The sequence below is a fragment of the Nasonia vitripennis genome, chromosome 1 (genome assembly GCF_009193385.2).
Source record: "Nasonia vitripennis strain AsymCx chromosome 1, Nvit_psr_1.1, whole genome shotgun sequence".
In the NCBI taxonomy this organism is placed as follows: Eukaryota; Metazoa; Arthropoda; class Insecta; order Hymenoptera; family Pteromalidae; genus Nasonia; species Nasonia vitripennis.
The window spans coordinates 3,243,164-3,262,936 of record NC_045757.1 but is presented as its reverse complement, the minus strand read 5'-3'; the positions used below and the strand labels follow the sequence as shown (position 1 = coordinate 3,262,936).

Here is a 19,773-nt window from a genome sequence, read left to right as displayed (position 1 = left end):
GCCTTCGTCTGTCACGCCGGCTGCTGCTGCTGCTGCTGCTGCTGCTGCTGCTGCACGCAAGAGAGAGAGAGAGAGAGAGAGAGAGAGAGAGAGAGAGAGAGAGAGAGAGAGAGTGAGAGAGAGACGGAAGAGGATTTTTTCTGCAGTGCCAGGATACGTCGCAAGCTCAAGCTCTCTTTTCTAAGGATAACAGGTTCGTTTCATCCTCTGTAATATCTCCGAAGAAATAATAAAAAATTTCACGGCCAGTAGTAACCAGCCGCTTTGGTCAGACGCGCGGGGTGGGGGTGGGGGGGGTTATTCGGTTTATTGTCGCGAGAGCTTTCAATCGCCTCCCTCGGACACATAACACGAGTATAGGCTGTGTTTGTGTGTATAAAGTTTTTACAACGAGCTTTGCGCGCGGGAAATAGGGGAAAAAAAATGATAATCTTCGGCGAAACTTCCGTAACGAGTTTTCCTCCCGCCGTCGCGGGAAAGGCATTAGCATCGAGAAATGAATAACAGGACGCGCGTATAACGTAATTTCAGCGTTTCCTAAGATCCGCGAGGGCCATTTGCATGGTAAAGCGCGAGTTTCGCGCGTATGCATTCATAAAATCACGCGTATACGAGATACAACCCTCGACTGTGTGCCGCACTGCAATGTACTTTGAATTAGAAAGGGAAAAGCTCGTATAGTCTATGAGCTTTTTTTCTTCGGGGAATTAGCATGGGAATCGAATCGAAGCTTTAGCTGGAATTTTAGAATTAGCGGGAAAAGGATTGCTATATAGAAAGGGGAAGTTCTAATTAAGTACAGCTTCTCGTATTTATTGTCTCGCAGCGGTAATTAGCCAGCGCTCCCAATTATATGACTCGAGATTAGAACTTTTCGAATCTCTCCCCTATCCCATATACCAAGCTCCTGTAGATACTCGCGGGAGAGAGAGAGAGAGAGAGAGAGAGAGAGAGAGAGAGTCTTGAGATTCTCTCTAACGACTTGTAACGCGATTTATCCTCGTTAGCCGCGGCAAGAAACTGCAGCTCGTTACTTACGCACACGTTGTACTACCTGCGCGACTGTTGGGAGGATTTATACGCGCTTTTTCGATCGGGCAAAAAAAAAAAAAAAAAAAAAAAAGCGCGAGATATGCGACGGATCCGCGCTTGCGTTTCGATACATCATCTCGGAATTAGGGTATGAACGGAGGGACGTTAAAGAGAAAAAAAAAAATAGCGTTATTCCTTTCGTCTATAAGTCTGTTTACAGCCGATGCTTCGAGAGAGATATGCCGCCGCTGCTTGGGGTATCGAATGCCTATCGAGGATAATGCTTGCGTTTCGCCGAGTTCGATACTTTACACTCGCTTTTTTTTTTATCAAATATGCGGAGGACGTAGTGCCTATTGCGTCGAGTGCGAAAAGTTTCCTCTATCGTGTAACTCGAAAAGCGGATCGTTTTATGCATAAAAATAGCGCGTGTGCAGTTGTTTGAGGAGAAAAAAAAAAGAAGGTAACGCTTTTTCGTGTGGTTTTCGAAATTATAATCTTCTCTCCGTGATATCGTAACTGCGTCATCTAATAAACGTTCAATACAAGCGCCGAATTTACGGCGCTTTTTGACCGACGATTAATCCATACGTTATATTCAACTTTATTATAATATAATAGCGTTTCAATTTCGCGTCAATCACGGCGTTCGTCGTGCAAGTGTCGGCCAAAAACCACCGCGCGAAATTATCGCGAACGATTGTTTTATACGGCCTTTGTTCGCGTATAAACGATTATATATATATATATATATACCGCGAGGAACAACACCACCTTCGCTTTATTCGCGCCCATCGAGTTAATCGAGTATACGATTCTACGTATTACACGGTTTATAAAACTGCATCCTCGCGAAATATAACCGAGGGCAAAACTACGCATCGAGACACACGCATATCCCGGCAATACGCGAATTAAAGCTCGCCTCTCGCGCTGTTGACACTGGGCCAATTCTCGCGGATATATTCGCTTTTCGCGATTTACGATATTTTCAGCGCTTTGCATTTCAGCCCCGGGCCGTCTCTCTCTCTCTCTTTCTCTTTCTGTACTCTAATTCGACCGATTGATACCGCCGAGAGACACACGCGCGCGTTTATGTATTCCATCTCGGTTTCAATTTTCCAACTTCGCAGTAGCGGCGGTATAGAGCGCGAGAATTTTTATCCATCTCCGGCGTGTATACGAGCCCCGAAAAGTTTTAAAAGGGTTGAGCACACAGAGAAACTGGAGAGAACAATGCCGCAGTGCGCGGAGCAGCGACAGATACGCAGCCAGTATTCGAATCAAATTCTTGTATTCCCGCGCGCGCGCGCGAAAAACGCTTTTCTATTCTGCCAGTCTCTCTAAAAATACACGCGAATTTCTCTATTCGAAAAGTCGAGGGATATGGCCTTATTCGCAGGCAAATCTCGGATTATCTTTCCGATTAAGGTATATAAGCGCATTAGCGCGCGGCTCTCATCGTCTTCGCTTTTGTAAGGAGCGATATTACGCGCGTCGGGGCTTCTTTGTACAACATAGGGACAAATCGATTTCCGCAGCTATAAGGTACTCCGCTCCACTCTTGCGGTCCATTAAAATTTCTCTCGAGCTCTCCGAGCCGAGCAGAGAGATATGAGTAGAGAGAATTTCCAAAAGATATCTTTCTTTTTCGGCGCCATAAACATTCGTAAACGTCGCGCGGCGCACCCGATGCAAAAACCGAGTAGCGGAGCTTTTGCTCTGAGCCTTTACGAAAATACGAGAACCACCGCAGCAGTAACAGCGACGCCGTCTGAAATTTATGCCCTCGTACGCGCAGTTTGGATATTAGTCCCTTTTTCTGCACTTATTCGTATTCCGCGTGCGTATGCGCAGAGTGTAAAATAAACTTTTGCGCTCGAGAGCTTGCGACCCACACGCGAGCGTATCTTATTCGTGCAGGCAAACGTTCATCATTCTGTATATGCGTATACGCGCGAGAAAAAGCGTCGCTAATTAAATGCCCGATCTCGTGTAGTTGGGCATTTTTAATCTCGGAGTTTAATTTTGCACGCATCGGCGTTGTTTTTGTGGCTTTTTATGTTTTTATAGGCGAGAGGAGGATTTAATCGGCATCGGATCATACGCGCACGTGCGGCTGCAGGTCTCGCTTGATATGCTAGCTTGGAGATGATTTTTTTAGCCTCTGCTTCAGTTGTACGTATGACCTATCGCATTTGAATTGGCGAAAGCTCGCGGGATGTCACTGCATATTCATGCTCGCGCCGGCACAGCGGATAAACAATCGCTTCGGAATACTCGCCGCCTATTTGTATATTATACGCAGCTCGTTTTTCGAAAAATCGAACGAATTCATTTCCAAAAGCACCACCGCGTATTTACACTCGGTATACGCGTGCGACCAAGTAGAGAACTTCATAGCGCCATATCCGATCAATACAGCCGCAGATAAGATAATTCAGCCGCTAATAAGCCGCTCGTGCTACCTCTTGCGGCTCCGACGCTTTATAATAAGATAAGAACGCTCGCGCGCGAGGCATCGCCGGACGATCAAACGTCTACACACACACACACACGGCTACGCGATACGACGATCTATTTCGCGATTTTCGTATGATGTACGCGTTATATTATAGAGTATGAAAAAGTCGGCGGAAAAAAAAACCTTTCCATACGCCGACTATCTTCCGCAAAATCTATAACACACAGCGGCGCGTTTGCGAGATAGAAATCGCGCCTGCGTCTGTGTGTGTGTGTATATAGTGATGGGACTAAGCGTTCGTTCAGACGCTGCAGGTGGAATATAGTCACGCGATACACATACGCGGTGGCTCGAGCGCGGATCGATGACTTTTTTCCGCGTTGATTTTAATACACAATTATTCAATGTTTATACACCGATTGTGTATTATATACAGAGGACGTGTCGTCGAGGCGTCGTCGCCGGCGGCGTCGGCGGCGGCAACGGTGATTTCAATGCGGCGCCTAGTGCTCGGCTCTGCTGCTCTTACCTTTATTTTTGCAAAAATTCCCGATATTACCGGTCAGCGAGCGCAAACGGCTGCGGATAGGGAGAAGTTTTAATTGGAGCGTCATTGTTTCGCGCGCGCGGCTTTTATACCTATAGAGGGAAAAAGTCATCAGAGCTGTGTGTGTGTGTGACTCTGGTGCATAGCATTATACGCCCAAGTGGACTATTCTCGCGAGGAGCTGACTAATCCCTCGATAATTGGATGGCAGAAGCTTAATGCAGCTTAGGCGGACGTGTATCGTGTCGGAGCTATATATTACGCTGCGCTTATAGCTAGTTTTTCTCCCCCCCCCCCCTGGAGAAGCGTAGGCGGGAAGAAAAAGCATACAGGGTTTAAAGCCCTTATATCAGCGCTTATCTAATAAACGCATGTGCGTATACAAGACGGTAGGGACGGCATAACAAAGCGTCGCTCGGATTACCCTATCCTTGTTCGAACTGTCCGACTGAATTATCCGCGCTCTCTCTCTTTCTGCGCCGAACCTCCCGGAGGCAAAGAGTCGGAGTAAACGAGGCCAAGTCTCTCGGAACATCAGCCCTCTCTCTCTCTCTCTCTCTCTCTCGAATTCGTTATAAACTTTCTACACTGCTGCATCTTTCCTTTTCCGCGCGCGGGGAGAAAGAGTTGCGGCGAAGTTTCTCTGTTACACACGGGAGGAGGGAAAAAAGAATTTGCATCTTTAGAGATTACTTGTATATATATATATATACAGGAGATGGGTCTTCTCTCGTTATATTATTATGAAATAACGCTTATAGGATAGCGGAGCGAGCCGAGCGTTTTAATTCGGCCAATTTCCCGCCGCGAGATTGCGCGAGAATTAGGAGCGCGTGGGAAGTCGCTTTCTAATTGTTGATTAAGGAGCTTCTGCTCTCCTCTCTGAGAGAGTATAATTGAATGGAAGAGACGCGGCGATGGATATAGACCTGCAGTGTACAGGTACGCAGTAGCCAAGAGCGTATATACCGTAAAAGAGTTTTATTATTATATTGATGCGGAGCTGCAAAAATTAAGAGGTTTACGAGGAGAACTGTAGCTCAACCGGCTTCCTATTGACTCTCGAGCTTTGTTTTTTGCAAGTCTTTACTTGTGCGTATAATAGAGGAGGTCCATTGAAATTTCGAATCTCGCGCCATCGGAGCTTGCAACCAATGAAAGGAAAATTTCTCGAACTTTGCATGAGCGATACATTCGAGAATCAAAGATTCAACGCCCACGTATACCGCGTAGTTTTATATATTTCCCGCTATCTATAGTCGAATAAATTCTCAAGCGGCGATAAGCCGCATCGGGAGAGCGAGAGAGAGAGATTCGTCAATTTGCCGTAAAAAAGACAGCGCGAGCGCGACGTATCCGATTATTCCCCTACTCCTCTTTTATCGCGAGACTGAGGCTTTCACCCGCTGTCGCTTTATCATTCGAGTGAGCTTATTTATTGCGACCCTATATAAATATATATGTATATACGCTATACTCGAGAGGGACGACGACGACGACGAATTCATTTCGCTGGGATTTTCTCGTGTTGTTTCTACAATTTACCCGTAACGTATATATATAGAGAGAGAGAGAGAGAGAGAGAAGCGGCTAAAAATGTAATTAAATTACCGGAGACCAACTTTCGCGCGCTTTTCGTCGAACTTTACGCGCTGCTCGAGCTGTATACACCGTTAATTAAAAACACGGCACTGCGAGTCGACTCGCTAAATATAGCTACCTACACGCATAATCTCGATGCGACGAAAGTTCGCTCGCGATAAATAAACAATAACGCGAAAGCTTCGAGAGTTCTATTAATAGAGGGGCTGAACAAAAAATGTCACGCGCGCGCATAGCTACAAATACGCCCAAAAACGCCGCAATCAACGCGCTGCACAACTCGATTCGACCTCCATAACTCCATGTATATATATATATATATATATATACAGAAATAATAATGAGGTGTAGGTGTGTGCAGTGCTTCGCGCAATCAGAAACTTGTCGCAAAAAGAGCCGGACTTTCGACCAACTACACAGCCACGCGAGGACAGATTGGCGGAAAATTAACCGTTAATTAATCGCGCTTTAGAGCAGACCAGCTTTCGCGCTACGTGCGACTTTCGGAGCGAGGATATGGTTGGCTCTGTAAAAACTGAATTTCCCGCGCAACTTTATTTTTCGAGCTTGCACATCCATATCCACGCACGCGTGTAATTGCCGGCTATTATTCGCTCGACTTTTTCCCAAAATCTGACGAATCCCAGATATAGAGATGTGGCACAATGCGGAGGAGGTACGAGGGCGAGCTTTTATGTGTCGCGACGGGAGAAATAATGAAGGAGCCGCCGCAAGCACAAAGGGCATCGGAGCTAAAGCGTGAGGAGATTTACACGAGCAATCGATTCTCCCGCGGATCGTGTAAGGGACGAGGAGACAGGCCGTTGCAGTGATTAATTCTGTTATTTGCTCGATGGCTCGTGAAGCGGGCGAGCTTTATTTTTCGGAAAATCGTCCCGGGAAGCTTATCTCTGGCCAGTGGCTCGTGCCTTAAATCACAGCACAGTCTGATGATCAATTAGCGCGATTTACGAAGGGCTCCGTACGCCAAGAAGCTGCTCCGAAAGACTCGCTCTCTATATACCAGTGCCATAGAAGAAGTTTCACCTGCAGCCGAGTTACGAGACTCGCCGGCCCACTAACATAGATTCTCTGGAAGCTCTCGTTTGCGTTGTATTAATCATCGCCGAGCGAATTATACGTACACGAGAAAAAAAGTCTTAATTAAATCGAATAAACTATTCAAGCCCCAGAGCCGCCTACACGCGAGCTTGCAATATTCAAATACTGTTTTTCCCGCGCTTTCCTCTCTCGAGATAACGCTTAATCGCGTGCGCGTACGCGGTGAGGAAAAAAAAGAGAGAAAGAAACGTAGGTAGTAGCTCTCTCTCTCTCTCTCTCTCTCTCTCTCTCTCTCTCTCTCTCTCTCTCCACATCGCGAATTCAAAAGATGCGAGAGCGTGGAGAGACAGAGCAATCAGTATAAACCAAATTACGCCACGGGCCACTTGGCGAAATTGTGAAAATCTCCCCACGGATGTTTTTTCATTTCCCCGCGGCGAACCTGATCCTTCATCACGTTCTCTCTTTCCCCTTGTCTTTCCACATCCGTAGCTTTACTTTAACTCGCGCTCGTTCGCTTTTATCGAGGCCGATTATCCCGTCTAATTCCGCGCGGCTCGCGAGATGGAATTTTTTATTTTAATCGCTATACTGCAGCATCGGCCTGCTAAGCGATTGATGCACTCGGCCCCCGTAAAACCGCGAAAATTAACCGCCTTCGTACGTCTTATCTCAAGCGTAATTATGAACTGCTGCTGATGGTTTCGATTGCGAGCGAGGACTCGATGAAAGATGCAACGAACTGATTTAACGAGGAATTATTCATTCTCTCTCTCTCTCTCTCTCTCTCTCTGCTTACCTTTCTCCTCTGCTCTCGTGATAAATTAATTCAACTAATAACTCGCCCGCGCTTTTCAAACTTTCATGCTACGTTTCCGGTCCTTCTCTCTCTCTCTCTCTCTCTCTCTTTTTCTTCAACCTACCTCATGACGTCGTCGACTGCGTCTTGTATGTATACGAGGTAGAGAAAGACGGCCGAAAAAGGGATGTGTCCGCGCAGAGGAGAGGAGACTACTACTGCATGATTAAAAGCGGCCCAGACGACTCGCGCCAGTGGTTGTCCCCCCCCCCCCCCCTGTAGAAATGTGTCAGAAGACGTTCTCCCGGCCGACTGAATTACCCAGGTGATTTCATGTCGCTCAAAAGCTCCGTCCCTCAAGCTTTTTCCTCCATAATTCACGGAGCTTAATTATGCAGCGAACGTATGAGCGCAGCCATCATACGAAAGCTCGAGCTTTATACGTCGAAATTTCCAAAGTGTTTTACTGCAATTATTATAACGTACAAACTACTGCGCAGGGAGAATTCAAAATGTGGGTCATCAGAGACACACGTATAGAGTCACGCGCGCGCGTTATTCTTTCCTGCAGTGTATATAGTGCCTCTGGCGCAAGATTATATCTTTCTCCGCGACGTGCGTATACACAAGCTCCATTAGATCGTTACTCAGGAGATCTCCCAGACGTTCGATCAAGTCCAGACAAGATCTTCGAAATTCAAATGCGCCTGCGAAAAATCGGAGCGCGTCTATTATTCCCCGTCATCTAAAAGCTCGTAGAGCATCGTTAATTGATCGCGGCGCATTGAGAACAAACGCCTTCGAGATCCGCTCACACCACCCACGCGATGTTTTTTGCTCTTTTATATACCCGCACACGCAGATATAGTGGCTTCTTTCTCTCAAAGCTCACATCCGTCGCCCGAGACGATGTGGTTTTTAATATATACGCACTCTTTGCGGTGGGAAATTATCGCTCTTTTTAAAAAAAAAAAAAAGCTCGACTTGCGACTTCATGTAGGCCGTGTGTGCGCGCGGGAAATTTGCATTGTAACGCTTTATTGATTAACCTTCTTTCGTATATAATATGCGAATAACTCTCCATCCCACTTGCTGCCGGTTGTATATTATACGAATTTGCGTAAATCACGTACGCGGCGGTTTGCGGGCTATTTTTTAATGAAACTAGCAAGATCAATTTATATCGTCTATCTCGTAATCTTATATTGGCCAATCGACGACCAATCAGAGAACGATTAGAATGACGATTCCTCTCTTTTTTTAGAGTAGGATAAAGAGTAAGAATAAAATCGATTCGCGGCAGTTTAAACTGTGATTTATTATGCAGCTACGAAACAGAGGGTGAAGGGGGGGTGGGGGGTAACGGAGAAAATGAAGGAATACATCCGAGAGAGACGCTGAAAAATTCATCCGGTCGGGTAGAAAAATGGCCGTTGATTACTCGCGACCGTTGTCGAATCGTTCGCCCCCGTTAACGTCGAGCCATCGATAATAAAACACGACTAACACTGCTGTACAGGCTTTAATTTATCGAGGCTGATTTTATCGAAGAAGGCATAATACATTATTACGCGATTGATAAATGCGAAAATCATTATCGTCGATTACGGCCCGTTAACGAAAAAGCCCGAAAAATAAAGGATTTTCCCTCTGCGCATGTATATATGGTCGGCCGGTTAATTATTAAAATCCACTCGGCGCTAAGAGGCGAGCGGCAATGAAAGCGCGTCGTAAGGCGCTCTCTCTCTCTCTCTCTCGCATAAAGCGCAGCCGAGAGGAAACTTTCCTTCCGATCGGATTTTCTCCGCGGCCACATTGCGTGACACACGCGCGCGATTTTCCCTCAGCGAGTCGGCGGGAGGAAAATCGATGCAAGGACGAAAAACGAGAGCCGTGTCTCCGACTTTGCACACCTGCCGTTACATTACACACACACACACACACATGCACACGTAATACGTATAATGATCGTTATTATATAATAACGTCGCAACGAGCGTAAATGCGTCGGCGTTATATGTGGTTGGGAATTCGCGAATAGTTTATTCGGAAGCGGAGATGGATATATATATTCCGCAAGTATTTTAATCAAACGACTGCGATTTTAAAGCTGCAGTGTGTAACGCAACACCGCGACGAACTAATCGGAGCCGAGGGTGTATGCAGGGTCGTTTGATTAACCATTCGTCGACGCTAGGGTAGATTCCGAATTTGCAATGCAATTCGTCGCCGATTTAATCAGTTCCCTCGCGCCGAAGTCCCTTATCCTCTGCACACTCCGGAGCGACGACGAACAAACAGCTGTGTTTAGTATATAGTGTTTTCCTTTATTCGCGTCGCATCGGTTCCGCAAATTTTAAACGGGGCTTACGAGATCCTCGCCTCTAATTTAATCCACCATAGGCACTTACTCGCGGGACGATACAGAGCGAGAGGGACTCAAGGCCGAGTTATTAACGCAATCAATCCGAGCAGTCGAGCAGTTTAATTCCCGCGCTCCTAAAGCGGATCGAGACGGCGGCGTTTACGATTATTCGCCCCCGCGAGAGGGTAAAACTTCAACCGTAATCCGTCGAGCAGTCCTCCTCGAGGCGATGGAACGGACTGCCGGTCTTGTCGTCTGCTGGGAACCAGCTGTCGCTCTCGAATTTCTGCAGGTAGTAGACCTTGTACCTGGAGAACAGCGTCGAAGGCTTTTGTTGTCAGAAAATACGCAACGTTGCGTAACGCGTTGCGTAACATACATTATATATATATACCTGTAACCGTTGTCGGGGTCACCGGTGACGCGGCAATCGATGTTGGAACAGCTCCTTCGGAGAGTGAGCGGCGGGCCGGTCTGGCCCTCTGGCGGGTAGACGAGCATACGCCTAACGGCCGCTCGTTTCAGGCAGTCCTTCGGCCTGTAGAGCCTCGGCTGACTCGGCTCAGGCTTTTTCCGCGACGAGCAACAAGTGAGGCTGCTCCTACTCGGCGAGTGCAACGACAGCCCGCTTAATCGCTCGAGCAGACGACGCTCCTCGTTACCGCTGTCGTCTGCTGTTTTTTTAAGGTTATGTCCTCGCTTAATTAGCGGCGGAGAGAGAAGGCTGTTTGCACGTAGATAACGTACTTTTGCTGGATTTTCGGGAGGGAGAGCCGTGTGCGCGTGGATGACCCGGACCGCTGCAGTGCAGGTCGTAGAGGTCGGTGCTGATGGAGTTATACGAGTCGTACTCGCTGTTGGCAGTACTGCTATGACGAGGCGAGCTGTGATTAGTATTCCGCGGTAGTCGGTAGTAGCTCGACGACGACTGGCTCGTCGTTTCGGCTTTCTCTTTGTAGAAGTTGACCCGCTTTTTAACTCCGCTCTTCTCTGCGCGAAACAGTTGATAATTAATGTATAGCTTATAAAATATGGGGAAAATCGTGACGAAGCGCGTTTCAGCGTCGTACATACATACTTCCAAGCGTTTTGAGACAAGGCGAGACCGGCGAGTCTCTGTTCTGCTCGACAATGCCTCGTCGACGTCGATCCGTCGACGAGGCGTCGTTGCTAAGTTGGCCATCGTGGGACGACGACAAACTCTCCGGGTTTCTATCGTAATTCCTGCAACGCCGCGCGTTATACATAGTCAGGCTGAATTAGAAGCTTTTGTTCGGCCGCATTGTCGAACGTCGCAGGCATACCAACCTGACGATTTTCCAATAAGTCTCCCGCAACTTTCTCTGCTCCTCGCAGTAGTAGCTGTTGCTCGAGTGCCAGCAGAAGTGATCATCTCTCCTCGTCATACTACGAGCGAGCAGCCGTCTTCATTTTTCAGCGCGGCTACGCGTAATAGTCGCTCTTTTTCGCAAACCAGAGATAACCTAACCTCGAAAGAAGAGTAGGAGAGAAAACTGTAAAGTAAGCAATATAAAGGAGCGACCGCTTGAAGTAGCGCGCACGGCTCTACACTTTTCGCTTCCCTCTTGTTTCTCGCGCACACGAACCTCCAAATCCCGCTTTCAGTGCTTCCCCTAAATCTCTCTCTCTCTCTCTCTCTCTCTTTCTATGTCTCGCTCTCTCGCTAAAATACTTACCCGGGAAAGTGTGCAACGGCTTTAAAAAGCGACGCTCTGCCCATTCAGTCTGTAAAAATTCGCTCCTTTTCGGCTTTGATATAAAGGAATATGTGGCAGCGGTGGTTGGCCGCATTGACAGTAGCCGTGGAAGAGGAGGAAGTAGTGAAGTCGAAGCGGCTGTTCCGCGACAAGGATAACCAGGACGGCCGACGTTACTGGCGCAGATGGAGGACGTGGCTTTACTCGCTCCTCGAGACGAGCTATCTCGAGATCGGACTGCTTCTGGTCTTCGCTACCCTCCACTTTCGTCGGGACTGATTTTTCTTTTTGTGTGTGTGTGTGTGTGTGTGTAAAAAGACAGAGAATATAGAAAATCCCGGCGTATCGTAACTTTTTCGTCTCCATACTCATACTATCCTTTCTGGCGGCTTTTCTCCGAACTGACTGATCGCGGCGTTTTAAAGCGTATACCCGCCGCGCTTTTGTTGAGATTGATTGCGCGATCGATCTTTTCGCGTACAAGCCGAGTCGTTTGCCTCCCCTCGGGGCTCTCGGTGTACACAGCACACCTCGACCGCGACGTGTTTGCTTACTTCCGCGACGACTTTGCGCGCGTCCGGACCGACTGCGACTCTCCGAGGGATAAGGGTAAACAAGCCTCGACGCTCTAAAGGCTCCAATAATGAAAAATGACGAACAACAGCGCGCGCATACAATGGACCGCGCGACGACCTTGAAACTTATCTGCGTTCGCCACACAGACACCCACGTGTCGTTCACGATAATGCACACTATGTGCAACAATGAGCGGCTCCGTGTGCGCGCACGCGTCTCACGATTTTATTATTATTATTATTATTTTTTTTTTTTTCGTCGACACGCGGCAGCTAGAAAAAAAGGAGAAGCTTGATTCGCTCTTGCTCAGCTCCTATATATACTCTCGGTAATAACGTCGAGGATCAGAGAGTAAGTATTTCGCAATATCTCAGCGATACAAACGGGCGAAATTGAATTCCGGAATATACCCGCGTAAAGGCTATATAGCCTATCGCAGTCTTTACATAATGACTCGGACGATCATACGGCAGCTCATCTCGTCTTCCTGACGTAATATATATACAACCGCTCGATAATGTTCTCTCTCCTGCGTCGACTTTTCGGCAGCGGCTAATTATACGTCTTTCCGAGAAATTAGCGATCATCAGAGAGTATAAGGGAGCAATTAGCCAGCTCTACCTTTGACTGTCTCTATACTCTTATCTCAAGAGAGACGAGCAGCGCACACTTGCACGCACCGATAACCCGTGGGATGAAAGATGTGAAAAAAACGTGAGAAATAGAGAGATAACCCAGCCGCGCATACGTGGCTGAAATTTTCAACCAACCGATTTATCTCTGCCGCTTCCGAGTTTGAAAACAACGCCGACGTGTGTTTGCCTGACGCAAATATAAAATGCCGCGGGAGTGGACGAGGCGCGCACAGCTGCGACGCGTATCAAAAGTGTTACTGCCTTCATTAACGTTTACAGAGAGCAACGTTACAAGGTAAGCGTTGATAATGACGATGACGATACACATCATCTCGCTGCGAGTATAACGCTCGCGTGTAAAAACGAGAAACGACGCAGCAGGACGCCTACGGCTGTTTAATTTTTTTTTTTTTTTTTTTTTTTTTTTAAATCCCGCGACTTTGTCCTACATACGCGCGCGTATTTATACACGCCCATTGTATAGCGCGCGCGCGCGCGCTCTGTGTCTGGGCTTTTAAATTATTCCTGTATCCTATACACAATTGCGCTGCTGGAGTATCCTTACGGACAATGGCGAGAAAAAAAGACGATAGTGGTCCGACGTCAGAGCAGCGTCCAAATCATCGACCAGCTGAGATTAACCGAATTTCTCGCACACACACACACACTCGCGGCTCTTTTACGGAATATATAGTCGCTGTAGAGTGAGAAAGTATATAGCTCAGAGACTGCTGGCGTAAGCGCACGCTCGGAAGCTCTGCTCATCCGAGCATGCTACACTACACGTCGCTCAAGGCTGTACACTGCTCGATTCTTGCCCCAGCAGCTCCTTTGCTTTTTATAATACACACAGACCCAGACAAGGCGTGTGTCTATTTTTCAACTATACAGGATCTCTCTCTCTCTCTCTCTCTCTATTCGTGTGCGCACGAGCTTATTCGAATTAATACGTCGTTCGAGACGTCAGGCTTTTTTTTTTCTTTAAGTTGGGACAATTGAGAGACATCGTTGATTGTTTACCCGGCGAAAGTTTCCGAGACAATCAAGAGCGAGAGACTCGCTGCTGTTTTTCTTCTCGAGTCCGCGCGGTCGACTTTTTTTACGGTCGACTACGGCGGGCGGCGGATTTGAAAATTTTTTACGAGCCGTCGCTTATACCGCACCCGACTTGGAACTTCCACGTATGATTACTTCATTAATATTATACGCGCGCGCGGTAACTTTCTTTCATCTAACTTTTAAATTAAAATTAAATAAAAAGCCAAACGCCACGAGCCTAGTCCTATCCGAAAGGTTTTTTTTTTCTTTTTTTTTTCCCCCCAGAAACAGAGGGAGATTGCGAGGATAGGATAGTCCGCGGTTATTAATTAAATCCCGCTCGCGCGTTTTGCTTTCCCTTCGATCAATGGGCGGCTGATTTTACAGCGAGAGCCGCGCGCGTTCATCATCATCGGCCGTTTATTCACTCGGGACGTCAGGCTGTAACCTTCAATTACCCTTCATTCAGAGATCTTTCCCGCGATTATGTCGTCCGCGCATACGTATCGACTGATTTATCGGCGTTTATGGGAACGCCATCGGCGATTCTTTCATTTCGCTCTATATCCGGGGGCTTATCGTGCCCATTTCCAATATTTCCATCGGCCACGATTCTCCTAAACGTGAACGGGGATTAATTAAAAATCGCTGCCGGGTTCGAGAAAGACGTAGTATACACGGTATATATGGGGTGTGTACAGCGGAGACGCGACGAGGAGAGAATTGATTTTTCATCGCTATTTTTATACATCGAGAACGCCAGACGCTTATACACGGATTAGATTATACATTACAGATACATGGATGACATTTTAAAGAGAGGCATGAGGCGAAGACCGGACGAGAGACAGTTGTAAGTGGAGGAGATCAGTGTACGGTCAGACGCGCGACTTAGCCGATAATCTGCCGCTACGTTAACGTGAAAGTCGTCCATTGTAATACTCGATTCCATTATTCCGTCGCAGTGTCGTCGTGTCTCGAGAAAGTATAATATAAGCACAAAAGTAGCGAGGACGTGAATTTTTCACCCGCACGTGTATATACAGACAGCCGGTGTAGAAAATGTAGATCGTCGTAGCGCAGCAGCGACGATTTCCATTAGAAAAAGCGCGGTTCCGGCGCCGCCGAGTTAAAAACGACCACGGCGACGACTTTACGGACTCTCTTGCCAAGGCAAATTGATGACGCGTCGGCTGCATAACCACTACTCGTATACAGCTACGTCTGCGGCTCTATACGTACCGCGTATCGGATTACGCCTCGATATAACACTTATTCTTCGCATTATCGGCTATACACCGCGTGCGCGACTATTACGTTTCAGCGTGGAAAATTAACGGGAGCGTAAATCTCTCGGAAATCCTCGGAAAATAGCGAGTATAAAGTGCAAGCTAGAGGGTGGGAATAAAGAGGAAAGAGAGAGAGAGAGAGATCAGCCGCGATATAATTGTTACATATGATTGTTTTTCCTCTCAGGATAATGACGTCACCGGCCGCAGCGCGACTGAGAGCGACGACGATGCTGTTGACGCTGTTGACGCTCGGCGTCTCGGCCCAACACTCGATGACGACGACGATCAGAGGACAAACGGACCGCGACTCGGAAATAATCCTCGAGACGAAAGCTCCGCAACAGCTGCCCCCGCAGCTGGCTTACGTAAGGGAACCCGAGGAACTCGACGGCTACCAGGTACGATTAGCCCGATATAAAACCGCATAATCGAGGACGATAGATACGCGTACATAACTCGAGGCTTCCCAGGCGCTGGACTCGACGAAGCATCTGCGCGAGCCGTCGAGCTCATACCTGGAGCGACTCCTGCTGACGGAGGAGCTCGATAAACGGGCCTCGATGCGCGGCTTCCAGGGAATGCGCGGCAAGAAGTCAGTCGATCCCACGTCGTCGTTCCTCGCGGGCTACTCGAGTCCCGAGGAGCTGCAGCAATACTACGAGGCCTACGAGCACGAGAAACGAGCCCCGATGGGCTTCCAGGGCATGCGGGGCAAGAAGTCCAGCGCCGACCTGGAGGAGGACGCCTATTACAAGCGCGCGCCCATGGGATTCCAAGGGATGCGCGGCAAGAAGAGCGCTATCGAGGAGGTATGGATCGCGCGAAAAATATCGAAAGATATCAAGCCTTTATGGAGAGAAAAATTTATCGCCCCCCCCCCCTCTCTCTCTCTCTCTGTGTGTCCAGGTGCTGGAGGAGCTTGAGAAACGAGCGATGATGGGCGGCTTCCAGGGCATGCGGGGCAAGAAGTCACCGGAGCCGAGCGTGTGGAACAAGCGCGCCCCCATGGGTTTCCAGGGCATGCGGGGGCGTAAGAGCAGCTTCCTCGACGAGCTCGACGAGCTTGAGAAACGAGCACTGCTTGGCTTCCACGTAAGTATCCTTCTATATGTTTATCGCAGCTGGTAATTTCGATGCCTCTCGTATAGATCGAAAACGCGGCCATGAAAATGAGGATAAAAAATTGTTCAAGGGAATGCGAGGCAAGAAGAACGGCGTTGCAGAACTGGCGTACGAGCCAGCCGACATGGACGGTTACGTCGAGAAGCGGCCGATGATGATGGGCTTTCACGGGATGCGCGGCAAGCGAAGCGCGAGCTTTTACGGTAAGGCGGGAGATTTGAATTTTTTTTTTCTCCAAATTATACCATGTACACTTCCCGCGCGAGAGCGATGTGTATACCGGTTTCAGCACATATATCCATGTATACACGAGTCTGTGTACACGTTTGGTGTTGTACGCAGGAGTCGGGGAGAGGTACGAAAAGCGCTCGCCCTACCGGTTTTTCGGCACGCGCGGCAAGAAAAATCCACGCTGGGAGATGCGCGGCAAGTTCGTGGGCGTGAGAGGGAAGAAGTGGAGCTTGGCGCCGAGGATGCCCTACGACGAGCTCCTGCGGCATTAGGTAATCATCGTTTCTTCACCGCTATCTCTCATATCTAGTGCTTTCTTGCTCTCTTTCTGTGCATACGCTCTTCTCTTACTCTCTCCTTTGCTCCTTTCCTAGAGTGTAAGCCGCGCCAGCTATTTCCCGGCAGTTTAAGGCGCTTTCGATATGCTATTCATCTCTGCTTGGAATATTGCCGGGAGGAATTAAATTCGCGCGCTTTATTGAAAAACCTCGGCTGTGTGTGTGTGTGTATATAGGCTCCTCTTCGACCGACCCAGATGTCAATCGGTATTGCGGAAGGACAAAGTTTCGCGATTGGCTCAGGATGAATTTTCCCTGCAGCGAGCTGGGGTTATTGCGGAAAAGTATACGCGGCTCGTTTGAAAATTACTCGCTGAATTCTCCAGTTCTACGTGGATGTAAAATCTCGACGATATCGGTTCTTTTCATTTTTTTTTTCCAACTGAAAATCTCACCCTCTTGCGCATAACGACATCCAATCGAATTTTCGAGCCAATCATTCCCGGTTTTTCCGTCGACACTCGGAATCGTCGTAAACACGGGAAAAGATCGAGCGCACGACAGAGATAATACTACGCGCGTTATATGCGTCAGTCGAGTCGTTGGCGCCGTTACGTCGCCCAACTTTTCGCTAAAAACTTTGCCCTCGCTCTCAGCTATTGTGCTGGCTGCCGCCACCGCGTGACCTTCTCTCTCTCTCTCTCTCTCGCTAGCTCGCTTCTATTATCTCGTCTCTCGACTCCCTTGGGGCACAGTGGCACACACCAGCAGCAAATAGAGCTCTACTGTGCTATCTGTTTCTTCTTCTCCGTATTAGCCGCGCGCGTCTTATTCTTATTCTCTCAATGGGTTGTGGACCCTCGGCTCTCTTACTAGGCCAATATTCTCTTGCTCTCTCTCGCTTTGACTCAGTAGTTCAAATATTTTCCTTTCTCTCTGTGCGGATATCTCTGCTGCGCAAGCACCGTACGCACCTTTATATTAATAGAATAAAATCTCGGCCGCATATACCCATCAGCCGCGTATGCCGTGAATGAAAAATTCACGAAAAATTCGAGAGGATTTTCCAATCTCTACCCGTACCCTCATGCCTTTTTCATTCGAGTTCGCGCTCCAGTTAGTCGTTAAATTTTTATATATTTTATGTGCGCGGCCGTTTCTCTCGCCTACTCCTTTTCGCGCGAGCACCTATTGCAATTTTCATCCTTTGTCGTCGTTCTTGTTTTATCGCGTAGTTACACACACACGTGACCTGCCAAGCGCAAACAATTCAGCCAATTTTTCCGCCACAGCTTTGTTTCGCTTTATTAGCATATTACATTCGACCGCGGCTTTGTGTCTGTGTGTGTGTGTGTGCCGATGTCCCGCACGTGCACACGTGTTTGTATTATTCTCTTTGTGCTTGCGGATTTCCCTAACCGCGTTTGGCCCGAGAGCTAAGTGCGATAAAGAGATATATTATGCACAACAATGTGTATGTATACCCGCCGGCCGTGATTTCGTAGTCTTTCTCGCAGCTTCTACTCGGTTTATTATTCGCTGTACGGTTGACTTTGCGCGCAGCGAAGCGCACTAAGTATACTACATTCGTCCGGTTTTAATAAAATCTCTTTTATTACGGTACACTGATGAGGCGCTGGGTTCACTCGGTCGAAATGTCTTTTGACAATGTGCAGATTCGGTTGAAATATCCCGAGATAAGTAGCTCGCTCACTGATGTGTGTTGATATTCGATTAGTCGCAGAATTTGGGGGCTTTTTTTCTTTTTTCTTGGGCTGAAACGTGTATTTATTTCTCATCATGAGGCATTTATCTTGCAATGCTACGTGCTTTCCATCTACTCAGAGTTATATATCCGTATTATACTTGGTATTGGCGCGCTACCACGTCTCTTATTCTATAGCTCTCAAAATATCAACAAACATCTGTCTTCTAAACCAAATCGAAAACCCCATAAATTGACAATTAAGTACTTACCGTATGCACTAGATTTTCGCTTATACTATAAAGCAATACCTCTTATCATAACCTCAAAAGAGCAATTTCCCGCCAAACAAGCTTACACGCAACACCTACCGGTAAGGTAGGCAATTTCTCTCCTCGCAAATTCTATTTTCACACATAATAAGGAAACGGGAGTAAATACCTAAGAATCGGCAATTATCCGCTCACGCGCGCAACGTCCCTTTGACGCCTCTCTCATCTCTCATATATATATACACTATACTATACTACACCTAGCTATATATATATATATATATGTATATCATATATACATATATACATAAATAACGAGCTATCTCGCAAAGTGAATTTCGCCTTGGTGGAAAATTATTAACCCGGAGCCTCGTCTTTCTCTTCTCTCTGTTCCAGGACGACAGGAAGAGCAGCAGCAGTAAGATATAATGCCGCGGGCGGCGAAGACGAAGAGTAAAAGCGAGAGCGAGGTGTGTGCGCGCAGAGGATATGATCTTTACGGCGAACGATGAGAAATTTTTACTTTTTTTTTTCTTCTCCTTCTCCTTATTATTATTGTTATTATTATTATTATTGTTCACTTGAGTTGAGCCTTTCTGTCCGTATCATCTCTCTCGCGACTTTGCACTGCATCACCTCCGACACAAAAGCGTCAGACACACACGATATATATATATATATATATATATATATATATATATATATATATATATATATATATATATATATATATATATATATATATATATATATATATAATATTATCCTATAATACGCGTATATAGCTGGTATATTCTTCTCTCTCACTCTATGCGTGGAAGGACAACGGTGCGTTATCAAGTACTTATATATACTGCTCGAGCTTTTACGAGCCGTTCCGACACGGCTATTCCTTCTTTTTTCCCTAACGCGGCCCCGTTATATGTTTTTGCATTCTCGATCAGCTCTCACACACGCTTATACTTATTATCCAGATACGCGCGAGCGGCTTTTATGTACATGCATTACGAGAGTCTAACGGGGCTGATCAATCTG

General features: G+C 47.3%; 2 protein-coding genes across 7 annotated transcripts; one reads left to right on the top strand and one right to left on the bottom strand.

Moving 5' to 3' along the window:
* LOC100123761 (tachykinins) lies at positions 1-19,435 on the top strand. Of its 4 annotated transcripts, none has more exons than XM_016981411.3 (7): positions 1-193; positions 15,315-15,528; positions 15,601-15,939; positions 16,037-16,222; positions 16,323-16,455; positions 16,595-16,755; positions 19,135-19,192. In XM_016981411.3, exons 2-6 carry the CDS (start codon positions 15,319-15,321, stop codon positions 16,753-16,755), a joined length of 1,029 nt encoding a protein of 342 aa, XP_016836900.1. In that variant the 5' UTR covers positions 1-193; positions 15,315-15,318; the 3' UTR covers positions 19,135-19,192. The 4 variants fall into 4 exon arrangements, with proteins under 4 accessions (XP_016836900.1, XP_008202991.1, XP_016836901.1 ...); XM_008204769.4 differs by having other exon boundaries at positions 15,592-15,939; XM_016981410.2 differs by lacking the exon at positions 1-193 and adding an exon at positions 11,284-11,392 and having other exon boundaries at positions 15,592-15,939.
* On the bottom strand, positions 9,813-11,361 carry LOC103315503. Of its 3 annotated transcripts, none has more exons than XR_004344565.1 (5): positions 11,180-11,357; positions 10,946-11,095; positions 10,619-10,861; positions 10,266-10,545; positions 9,813-10,179 (listed from the first exon to the last, which is right to left on the bottom strand). XR_004344565.1 is itself a non-coding variant. In XM_008204768.4 (5 exons), the coding sequence occupies exons 1-5, from the start codon at positions 11,275-11,277 to the stop codon at positions 10,065-10,067; spliced, it is 882 nt and encodes a 293-aa protein (XP_008202990.1). In that variant the 5' UTR covers positions 11,278-11,361; the 3' UTR covers positions 9,813-10,064. The 3 variants fall into 3 exon arrangements, 2 of the variants coding, with proteins under 2 accessions (XP_008202990.1, XP_016836902.1); XM_008204768.4 differs by having other exon boundaries at positions 10,950-11,095; positions 11,180-11,361; XM_016981413.3 differs by having other exon boundaries at positions 10,266-10,542; positions 10,950-11,095; positions 11,180-11,277.
* Positions 19,436-19,773: the final 338 nt, after the last annotated feature.